At 45.2% G+C, this 12,240-nt stretch overlaps 1 protein-coding gene across 1 annotated transcript in view; it reads right to left on the bottom strand.

Annotated features, from left to right (window-relative positions):
• The window catches only part of mapk8ip2 (mitogen-activated protein kinase 8 interacting protein 2), a gene marked incomplete at its 5' end in the record, with an annotated part of 53,438 nt that overhangs the window by 11,281 nt on the left and 29,917 nt on the right, over window positions 1-12,240 (bottom strand). Inside the window, 2 exons of the mRNA XM_079501439.1 lie at window positions 371-604; window positions 11,635-11,740. Of these exons, the coding sequence (XP_079357565.1) occupies window positions 371-604; window positions 11,635-11,740 (340 nt within the window). The remainder of the gene's footprint in view (window positions 1-370; window positions 605-11,634; window positions 11,741-12,240) is intronic.

The raw sequence follows: 12,240 nt of genomic DNA, 5'->3' as shown, positions 1-12,240 counted from the left end.
TTTACTGTAGTTACAAAGGCAAGGAGAAAACAGCACTTTTGATCAATGCAGCAACCATGACAGGTTCCTGGCGAGGTCATTCACGGTACAGTTCAGATTCTGATTGAGCTGCTGCTGTCATAACAGCCCTTGGAGTTCTCAGTTAACACCCCAAGCAAACCAAGCGGTTATGAGATATCATATCATCCCCCACCCTCTCTCTGTCCTTTTATGACTCTCCTCACCCAAATAAAGGCCAGGTAGCCTATGTGATAAATTAAGCCGTCGTATTTTTTGGTGTAGTCTTTTGTACTGTATACTGTGTGCAAACCACAAAACAAGAAAAGAGGGTTGTGATGTTGTGTGAAGTGAATGGAAATGTTCTCCAGACCTGTGACACAGCCGTGGTGAGGTTCAGAGTGGTGGGTCTGCTCTTCAGAGTGCCAAGCGTCGGGGAGGTGAGCGGGGAGGCAGAGGGGGAGGGCGGCAAGTCGGGGTCCCCCTCCTCATCCTCGTCATCATCTTCCTCGTCGTCCTCGTCGTCGATCATCTCAAACTCCTGGAAGTCGTCCTGGAAGGAGCAGATGGGGTGGTGCATCTCGCTCTTCTCCAGAATGAGACAGTCCTGGAGGAGGAGATGGTAGGGTATACAGTACGTGAATGAATGCAGGTAAAGGGGTTAAAATATGGATGTTCTCTGTGTTAGTACTGTGTTAGTAGTATTCCAGAGGGGAGCTATGAAGTCACCACAGTTCTGACAGGAGAGGATAAGCAACCAGGCAGTGGGGACTACTCAAAGTGGGATGAAACTGACCCTATTACACCAGTTTCACCTGCTTTTCTTTAGACAAGAATAAATTATGAGTGCAATATTCTTTGATTGAGTGCTGCAAACACACATCAGACAGACACATCAGACAGACAGACAGACAGACAGACAGACAGACAGACAGACAGACAGACAGACAGACAGACAGACAGACAGACAGACAGACAGACAGACACGTACACAATCCAAAGCACTGCAGCTAGGGAAGGGCTCCGTTAGTGAATATACATAAACAGCCAAAGCAGATTCTGCTGATGTCTTATTTTCTGTGGTCAGGTTCTGTGTGTGTGTGTGTGTGTGTGTGTGTGGGGGGGGGGGGGGGGGGGGGTTGCGTGTGTGAGTGAGTGTGCGTCCGTGCATGTGAGTGTGTGAGTGAGTGTGTGTGAGTGAGTGTGTGTGCGTGCATGTGTTCCGAAATGAATGAATGTATGTTCATGTGGTCACGTGGTTGTGTGGTCTGTCCGTGTGCATGCCTACATTTGTGCGTGTGTGTGTGCATGCCTACTGTATATCTAGGCATAGACACATTATTGTGAGAGCAAGGGAGGAAGACTGAAGCTACATGCAGCGTTCAGCAGTGTTTTCACAAATGTCCTGCATGGTGACGGCAGAAAGAATGTCCTGCATGGTGACGGCAGAAAGAATGTCCTGCATGGTGACGGCAGAAAGAATGTCCTGCATGGTGAGTTGTGACGGCAGAAAGAATGTCCTGCATGGTGAGTTGTGACGGCAGAAAGAATGTCCTGCATGGTGAGTTGTGACGGCAGAAAGAATGTCCTGCATGGTGAGTTGTGACGGCAGAAAGAATGTCCTGCATGGTGACGGCAGAAAGAATGTCCTGCATGGTGAGTTGTGACGGCAGAAAGAATGTCCTGCATGGTGAGTTGTGACGGCAGAAAGAATGTCCTGCATGGTGAGTTGTGACGGCAGAAAGAATGTCCTGCATGGTGACGGCAGAAAGAATGTCCTGCATGGTGACGGCAGAAAGAATGTCCTGCATGGTGAGTTGTGACGGCAGAAAGAATGGCCTGCATGGTGAGTTGTGACGGCAGAAAGAATGGCCTGCATGGTGAGTTGTGACGGCAGAAAGAATGTCCTGCATGGTGACGGCAGAAAGAATGTCCTGCATGGTGACGGCAGAAAGAATGTCCTGCATGGTGAGTTGTGACGGCAGAAAGAATGTCCTGCATGGTGAGTTGTGACGGCAGAAAGAATGTCCTGCATGGTGACGGCAGAAAGAATGTCCTGCATGGTGAGTCGTGATGGCAGAAAGCTGAGAGCAGGAAACAGTGAAAGCACTTAAGAGACAAAGCATGCAGAGAGCGGAATAATGGAGCCGTCTCAGGTGGACTGCCCCAAAAGATAGAGGAGATCATCAGACTGTGCGTGTGCGTGTGCATGTGTGTGCGTGTGTGTGTGTGTGAGAAAGAGGAAGATGAGAGAGAATGGTGGTAAAGAACAGTGAAGTCGGATCAATAAAGCATCTTGGGTTTCAGTGCCTTTAGTTTACAGGACAGTGGTAAAGTACATTATTTTGAAGTCCCATTGCACCTCTGCAGGAGCATACAGTACATCATGTGTGACTTGACAGTGTTGTGTTGTGTTGTGTTGTGTTGTGTTGTGCCTTTATTGTCTATTTCTCTATGAATCCAGGCAGTGACGGAGCAGAGATCGACGACCGACCTCTCCTCGAGTAGAGCAACAATGGCCTCTCATTTTGTTTCAATAAACTTTCAAACTTAAGTAGAGGTGGTCTCTTATTAGTAGACTGGAACTCACCTATGCTTTTTATGGCAAAGGCAGCTCCCGGCAGGATCTGCCGGGAAAAACTAGGTGCAGCTGCTGGACATGAGACTAATTAATTTGAGCGACAGAGAGAGAGAGAGAGAGGAGTGTGTTGTGTGTGCGTCAATTTAACAATGGTGCAGACGGTCGGAAACAGAGAGTGAGTGACGTTTGCGCAACTGTACGTCAAATTGAAGTGGACCCAGACTTGTTTTTCCCTCCCTGGAAATAAAAAACGTCTGAGTTTCCGAGGCTACTTATTAGTGAATGGCCTATTATAGCACCACCAGGAGGCAAAACTATTATTTAATACTCCTACAAATGTCCAAACATCACGCAAATCGATACACATTATGTCTATAGTCATGTGTTCTGGAGTATTGTCAATCCCGATTGGCTAAGATTGGTTAAGATCTAATCTAATGTTTGCAGGAGTGGCTTGTTTTTGTTTTTTTAAATGTTTTTTTCGCCTTTATTTTATATTTTTTTATGGAGGGACAGACAGTAGGCTGACAGGAAATGGGGAGAGAGATGGGGGAAGACATGCAGTAAAGGCCGTGGGGATCGGGAGTCGAACCCACGGCACACTGCCAGACTGGATTACCAGCCAAGGTGCCTGGACCACTGAGCCATGGCCCAGAGGAGTGGCTTGTTTTGACCAAAATGCTTCAATTCATGAATGCAGCGTCCGAGTGCAAAAACTTCAACTTCTACAGATTCCACTCACCTCTATAATAAATGCATTCCAAACACTGTTAGCCCACAATAACTCCCCTGACCTGGCGGAGAGCTGTGCTCTGATGAGCACTTTTTCTAGGATTCTAACTAATTCCTGACTCGATAGTCCATGCATTAAAGAGTGGGTTTCTAGGCCTTTATATAATGCATAAAATGATTAGAATGCTCTTCTGCGCAGCAATGCAATTTCAAGTATGTAGCATACTTCATTATTCAGTCCTCCCAACCTTTATGTACAGTACAGCTACGGGTGTAGGTATCATATGTTTCTTCGTGTAATGGGAATCTATACATGCGGCAACAACCTCCTTGGTATTGATTTGTAACTCTGATAGTCAGTTTGGTTACATCTATATAATCTCAGAGTCAAAGATCCAATCCATAAAATGCATTCCCAGTATTCGAACCAATGGTCTCTCCTGTGTTGGAGAGGGGGAGATATTGCGTTTTGATATTGCGCTTCAGGCAATACCACTTGTCAACCACTGTTCCTACCCGAACACAGGACTACATTTCAACCACGTTCTAGTGATTGTATCATGTTTTATACACAAAAGAGTTCCAAATTGCAGCTTTGAAATTAACGGTGAGGATTTAGGATACACTAAACAGTACACATCTCTCCAATCTGACAGTAAAAGCACAGGGGAAGGATCCATCCTCCTCTGCTTTGCATTTAGAACAGCACAGCACTTTCTCCTTGTCTCAGAGACCCAGTGCCAGCCTTTAAGACAAGGCATCGTAGCACCGCCCTCCACTGATCTTCCACCTGACAAATTTGCTGATGTAGCCTACAGAAAAGCCTCTTAATGCCATGGTGACGGAAATGAACACTCAATCTATATACAGTAGGCACACATGCACATCACCCAGTTTACACGTGAAGTATTGTTGCTCTCCGCTTCTCTCCTGTTGCAGGGGTGATGGAATTACCTTTTATTCAACATCATCAATAGCCATTAGTCATTATTATGAGTGACAATGTTAGGCCATCATAATACAGATTCAACCACCTGCACAACAAACTAGACAACACTATCGTTGTGAAAACCTGATCTACAGTAATACATCATTTGCCACAAAGTATGACCTATAATATTTTCCAGCATCTTGGGGTCCATCAATAAGGATGTGAAAAGCCACACAGAGGTGAAGGATCTACACACTGTAGTGAAAGCATATTATTTAGCTAGCCCACCTAGCAGAAAGGCAGGGGGAGAGAAAGAGAGAGAGAGAGAGAGAGAGAGCGAGAGAGAGAGCATCTATAAATATGAGTTGTGTCCCTTTGACAATCGATGCTCATGGTCTCAGGTTCCCAAGGACGCCCCATCTCTAGTCCCCATGACTGCCACCCATTCAGCAGAAATACGCAAGCACAACTCTGCTTATGAAGCACTGCCGCGATGTGAATGAGATTAGCCCTCTTTCACGCTCCCAGGGATTGGACAGACTAATCGCACTCAATGAAGATGAAATTATGTCAACCAACCACTCTGACTGGCCATGCTTATATCATATCAAAGAAGCGATCACGCGCAACTACATCTGAACAACCACACACATTATGAGCAACAAACTCATATTATATCTTAATTATAATCCAGCAACTATCCTTAAAAACACAGAGTTATGCGTGAGTTTCTGCTCTGCAACACTATAGTGTTCAGTGACCTTGAACGATGATCAGTTTGTCAAAAGACATTCTAATCTGACATCCTGTTTCAGACCGGAGGCTTGTTCAGCATGGCTGATGCTGCAAGCGAATCACAAGAGAGAAACATGATAGCTTAATTGTCAATGACTAGGGCTCTTGGAGAGAAGTAGCTTGATGGTGCACTGAGTATATACTGCTAGCTCAAGTGTCCATAGTCCAGCTGATACAGGGAGGCAGTGGACAGCTGAGGGAGTCTTGGGAGATAGGAGGGATAGCCCATGACGCACAGACAGCAATTTGTGTGATTGAAAACTGGTGAGGGAATTATGGGACTGTCACTGTAATAGGAGTAATGAGACCATCATAAAGAGGTTTTTCCGGATATAGTGGATGTAGTGGGAGAGAGTGGTATGGTGCAGTTACTGCAGTAGTTATTTATTAACAAAATACTGTAAATGGTGGTTCTTGTTCTTCAGCAATTCTTTGGGTGTGGTAGAGGTTCTATAGCACTGCATGCTGCTCTGCAGAAACTATTAAGCCCCTGTATGGTTCTTTAAGAGGTTCACTACTGGTTCTTCAGCACCTCTAATGGTTGTACAGAGCGATATATCAGCACCAAAAGAGGACCTCTTATGATTACAAGGCAAGCCATAGAACCACCATTTGTGTTTAATGTGAGAAGGAAAGCTGCACACTCACTCATTCCCGTCAAGATACTGTCGGGGCTGAATGACCATGACGTGATGCAGTGAGTTGACATCTATGCAGATCTACGAGAGTGCATCTACGCCTCTGAGGTGGCTGTGGTTTTAGAGTGCATCTACGCCTCTGAGGTGGCTGTGGTTTTAGATTGTTTGTCATACAATTGCGTGGCGGGCTGCAGCTAGTGTTTGGCAGGGGAGAGGGGTTATATGGTTAAAGGCAGCTCATCATTCCACTAGTGCCTCAAGACAAATTCAGGCTGGTCCGGTGAATCTCAGGTGGCATGTGTAGAAGAAGGAAGTGTAGAAGAAGGAAGTGTAGAAGAAGGAAGGCACTGGAGCAAACTCAGACAATTAAAGCCTCAAAGATTTTTTTTATATTTACAGGGTAATGACCTGAGGCAAATAACGCGACAACGTTCCGATGTCAACACATCTTCATCAGGTCATGAATTTGTGTTACTAGTCCTTACCCGTTCTAATATGAACACCAAATTAGGTTCAGTGTGGGTAACAGGCCCGGCGCCACAAGGGGTCAAAAGGGGTACTTGACCCCTCAACCCAACCTCCTTGACCCCTAAAAAAAAAGAGGGGCATCTGTGTATTCCTGGGACTCACATAAATACGTCTCTGTGTGGCTGAGACACGCACGCACACACGGCACACGCAAATTGGTTTTGACATGGCAGCAGTGCCCCGGACGGCGTGTGCACAGTACAGACAACACTGGCAGGCGTTTGTGGGTGTTTACGCAGCCCTATAGGGATTTGGAATGACGCCTGTGCGACCCGTTGTGAGACAGTTAATCGAGGCGATGTTTTAGTTTTTTATGAATTGTGTTGCAAAAACATTGCAAAATGCAAAGTGGTCGCTATGATGTCGGGGAGGAAGCGAGAGGGAATCCATGTTACTTCATCAGTGTGGCTAAAGCCAGGCTAGAGGTTTGGGGAGTGAAGGTGCATGCAAAGCAGATATATAATATGTTTCCAGTTGCTGCAGTCGCTTCACTGTGGTCTCGCGCTGGTTAGAGAAGAAGAAGAGAAGAAGTGCTGGGGCGCCAGCGCACTAGTTTCCATGCAGCAGCTGTAGCTGTGTTCCCCCTCCCTCGTGGTGGAGTATATTCGCGATATATGATGATCCAACAGATATGAAAAAGTACACAGTAATTTGACGTTGGGAGTGTAACCAAAGGAACCCGCAAGTGTGCGTGGATGTCGTGAGCAACATGTGGGGAGTCCGTGGCTCCGCGGAGAGCAGCAGATGAAATATGGGGGCGTGTGTGTGTGTGTGTGTGTGTGTGTGTGTGTGTAGGTCGGCAGTCTCAGAAGTGGGGCAGGCGCGAAATTGTATAGGCCACTGTTTGTCGTGGTGCGGCGGCGGTAGCAGAGGAAGCATGACAGTGGTGCTACACCGAGAATGGTGGCCTGTGATGCAGGTGTCGCTAGGGGGCGGAGGTGTGAGGTTGCGCGTTTTACCACTGATATAGAAACATAGGTATTTCAGAAAACTGTCAGGATTTAGAAGACATTTTTTTAAATTTCGACGTCAGGCCTAAATGGGTTAATTCAGTAATAAAGTAATTATTAATCTGTAAGTTGTTAAAAGGGGAAAAGGGCTTCGTTAAGACCTCCGTAATATTATGGTCAATGCCTGTGTGAAAAGGGTGTTTCAGACAGACAGACATTCATTCATTCAGACAGACAGACAGACACTCATTGACAGACATTGAGTGAATTATAACATTACTAGACCTTACCCGTTCTGAATATATGAACACCAAATTATGTACAGTGTGGGTAATGCGATGTAATAGATCACATTACTGATTGGGAGGGAATTGGCCTGTCTCGCTATAGCACACGTAGGCTCCGCTATCACAAACATAGCGGATTTATCCCCCAAAAAGCATGATTTTGCAATAAACGTTTTAAAATTCCGCATTTGCGGCGCCCCCTGAAAATGGAATTGCTTTGGACTCTCCGTTGGTTAAACCACCCTCGACATGTGAATGAAATTTGGGGTGGATTGAAATTTGTGTAATTTGTTGTAAAACAGGCCCCACTTTGACAACGATTACAGCCGACGATACGGACTATGACAATTCTGCCTGTGGTGTTTTAATCGGATAGGGCCAGAGATCATGTGTACCGTTTTTTGTGAGATTTGCACAGAAGCAAATTTTGATTTTACGACCTACGATTCAAGAGTTATAAGGCGAAATGTAAAGACCTCCTCCGTAATATTCTGGTCAATGCCTGTGAAAAGTCGGAGCAATTGGTGCAGGCAGTGAGGAGCTACGACAGTGTTTCAGACAGACAGACATTCATTAAGACATTGAGTGAATTATAGTATGATTATTATAGTATTATATAGTATAGTATATAGTATTTAAAGATGTAGTGCCACAATTTTTGTATTTTTCCAGTTTTTCATGTGTCTACAGTACTTCATTAGACACCCTGGAGTCGTTTTTATGTGCAATCGTGTATTAACTTTGTATTTATGGTTTCTTCCTGGAGGCTGAACCCTTGACAGTCAAACGGGCCAATGAAATAAACAGTAATATAGTGACATCACACTATGAGCCCCTCCCCTAACCCCTCCCCCTTTTATCATACAACTACAGCTGTGGGTGCGGCTTCAGTTCAGGTGGATCACCACCCATCACCACACACCAGGCAAACCAGGCATACTTAATGAACTGGTGGGCGTGTCCACATAAAATCATGATTTTAACAAATACTGTACACTTTTTGGAAAAAGTTCTTCCTCCTTATATTATAATAATACCTGATGATCATGTTTTAGGGTGGACAAAAATCGTGGCACTCCATCTTTAACATTTATTAAAAATAAAAATGTATACACATTGTAGCATTACATTAAGACTGGGATCTTACTAAGTAACCAAACAAGTGTGTTGTTCTTTGCACTCATTATGACAATTATGCTGTCAATGATTTTGAGCATTTATCTGTAGGCATTCTAGGTGCATTTAGAGATTTAGTATAGTGGGTTGTCGGTCGTATGAGATGTGGTGCATTATTGCAGCTTATTATTGATCAAGACCACTTAGGACCCCACTTTGAGAACCAATGATCTAAGAGAGTGGTCTGAAATAGCCCTCCATTTATCAATGAAATCACTGTGTCTCAGTAAATGTTGCATCTCCACAAAACAGCCCTGATGTGGTACCCGAGCTACAAACACCATCGCTCTTCAGCCGTTGGCTTTAGCACTTCCTGAATAATACACAGGTGTTCAAACGTCTCCCCAGGAAAGACAGAGATGGATATTTAGGAATAACAGGAAGTGGAAAGATTAGAGGTGAGATGGTAAAGATGCAGAGGGTAGCGGTGTGTGTGCATGCATGCGTGCACGTGGGTGCATGGATGTGTCCCCATCCTCATGACAAACCCTCCTCACAAACTTGCACAAAAATGCAAAAACATTCTCTGTAAACTTCCATAAGCCACTCAAGTTGTGTGCCAGATTGTACAAAAGTCCAGCATGGCCCTTCATTATCTTAGTGTTGTGACATTTAGAAAGCAATTAGATCTGAGTCCGTTTTATTGAGTTAGAAACATTGATAAGATCTCCATTACAGGCTATCTCTAATTGCCTGTCTTGGGCTCTGCTTAGTAAAATGATCGAAAACCTAAACAGAAAGCGTAATCAAACAGTAAACTGGAGATAAGAAGCGTGAGAGTGAAGTGATGGGTACTAGTGGTCGAGTTGTGCAAGTGGTTGCGTTATCCCAGATTTATATTTGGTTTAAATCAGGCGTTATGTGTGCACGTGCACTCTTCTCACATGTGTCTATGCAGGCGCGTGTCACCAGAGGTCAAGCACTAATATAAGAGGGCTATGGCTATGCAGATTAAAACCTGAACCCCCGTAACAAATGGGAGTTAACCCGAGCTGGGGATTGGGCAGGGGGAGGATAATCCCAGTTTAGATTGGCTGTTAATCCTAAACATCAAAGACTGTTATGACCGAATCATACCAAGTCAAAAACCTCAGAGCCACTCCGCCAACCTCAGTGTTATCTTGGTGCAGAAAGAGATTGGATAACTGCTGCTGATGACCTGACAAACTGTCCTCTGTGCCGCTGACAGGCGCATGATCAAATGCATGCAAAACCACATGCAGGCAGAAGTCTCTTTCACTCTGTCTTTGGTCCTGTTCTTTAGCTCGCTCACACAGCTGTACACTGCTGTGACCCACACACGCACACATGCGCGAGCACTCACGCATGCACACAGAACCTCTGGCTTATGGCCATGCTCTCTAATCCAGCGTGTCCGCTATCCCATGTCAGCAGGATAACTTTCTGTGGGCAGTGATGGGGGGACGGGGCTGTGATGTAACATAACAAGGACTGACACTGTGTAAAATGAGCAGTCATGGCCTGTGCTGTGCTGTGCTGTGCTGTGCTGTGCTGTGCTGTGCTGTGCCTGGCTTGGGGAGTGTTAGTCTGTTTATTTTGAAAGCATAAAACTGATAATAACTCTGACAGACAGACAGACAGACAGACAGACAGACAGACAGACAGACAGACAGACAGACAGACAGACAGACAAAAGCATGTTTTACGATGACCTCGTTGACAAGCAAAACATCCCCATCTCTGAAGCCTCTCTCCCGCATGAATTTCTAGGGCAAGGTCTTTTCTCACACACTAAAGAATTGTGTTTTGTTGAAACAGCCTCACCAGCTTCTCTCTTGATCGGATTAACGTGATGGTAGCAAATAATAATAATCTGATTTACAGAGATATGCCACAGAATCTTAACATGCGAGAACTGACTCTCTCGGGTAAATCCCACTTGCCCGGGCAGATGAAGGAGTGTGAAAAAGTGAGAGGGGGAAGAGAGAGAGAGAAGGGGAAGAAAGGCAGGGGGTAGTGGAAGAGAGCTAAAGTGGGAAGGAATCTGAGCTCTGTCTCCGAGCAACGCTCTGCGTGGCAGAGAGGGAAGGGGAGACAAGAGCGAGGGAGGGAGGGAGAGACAGACGCGTTGGGGGGGGGAGTGGATTGTCTCTGCATAGCAGCAAACTGCTCTGGGTCACCCGCCCTCTGCTGCATCCATGGCTTCAAGCCACAAGCTTGGTATACATTTACATCTCTAAGGATGGAGGAGGGGGTATGGAGAAGGTAAAGATGAAAAAAAGTGTAATTCGGGATTACGGTGATGATACATTGGGGAAATTAGGGAGCAGAAATGAGCCACACGGCGAAAAGCGGAAAATCCGATCTTCAAGTTCACAACGCACCGCTGTTTGAGCAATTTGAAAATGTAAATTTCTTTGTTAGATTTTGTGAAAATATGTGAAATATGTTAAGCAAATCTTCACCTATAATGACATGCCCAAAATATAGGTACGAGCTGTTTAGTGGTTGTTTTGGAAGGGTTTTAATTATATTACATGCTACTGAATGCTGTATCCACTTACAATACAGTACTACTACTACTACTATATACAGTACTACTCAACTGTATATACCCACTCCCACTCTGCACCAGTATAATTAGTCCCTGCATTCCACTCATGTTAATCACGATATGGACTACTGGCACTCTGAGACTGTAGCCACTAATGTAATGACGACCAAGTGTGTAGCCCATAAATAAAAGCCAGCGTCTACTATATTATAAGAGAGACATGCAAACTGGGTCCTCTAGTTAGTATCTGCTCTCTCCCTCGCACTTTATTTCTTTGAGTCTATCTTTTTATGCCACCTGAATTAACCACTGTGACACCGTCCTAAATGAGGTAATCTATTCTACGTATAGCAACTGTGTGCATGTGCATGTGCATGTGCGCGCGTGTGCGCGCGTGTGCGCGCGTGTGTGCGCGTGCGTGTGTGTGTGTGTATGTGCATGCGTGCGTGCAAGAGCAAAAGATTAGAAGAGGAGAGAGGAGAAGGAGATAAAAGAGAGCCTTACCTTCTCATATGGATCAGAGTCATAGTTGAGTCCAATCCCACAGTCGTCTGTGATCTCAGATAGATCCTCATCATCAAACTCCTCCAGACTGATATCGTGGGTTGGCCTGTAAAAACACAAGAGAAATATCATGTCATAAATATTCATATTACAGTATACATGCGCAGCCAATCAATGGAAGCCCCAAAGGTGGATTTTCTTAATAATTATAGATTAATAATGTCCGCCTTGGCCCTGTGGATGACTCATGTAGGCTACTAAAGCAGGGGTTCTCAACGTTTTTGGCTGGGGACCACCGAAAATCTTTGGCCATGTCTCGCTTGATTCTTGATGCTGGTGCCGGTTTTAGCGAATTTGTAAAAACTAGACCTGTAGGCCTACGTGCCAGTTGGCCAACGGGCCTACTTGAGAGCGATGCAACTTGGGAACCTAATAATACTTGTCATAGCACCCGTTTTAACTATCTGTCTGTGTCCCACATGGAGATCTCTGTATCTGCCAGTCTGCCTGTGTGTGAAGAGTGCAAACTGACACTGAAAAGTGGAGTGGTTAATTAATCAATTTGCAGGTGTGGGGCTGCCATGGCAATCAATTGGCTGAGGCAGA

Source organism: Electrona antarctica (assembly GCF_951216825.1).
Source record: "Electrona antarctica genome assembly, chromosome: 5".
Lineage (NCBI taxonomy): Eukaryota > Metazoa > Chordata > Actinopteri > Myctophiformes > Myctophidae > Electrona > Electrona antarctica.
Note: the sequence above shows the minus strand (reverse complement) of the source record. Positions and strands in the feature narration are given on the sequence as shown.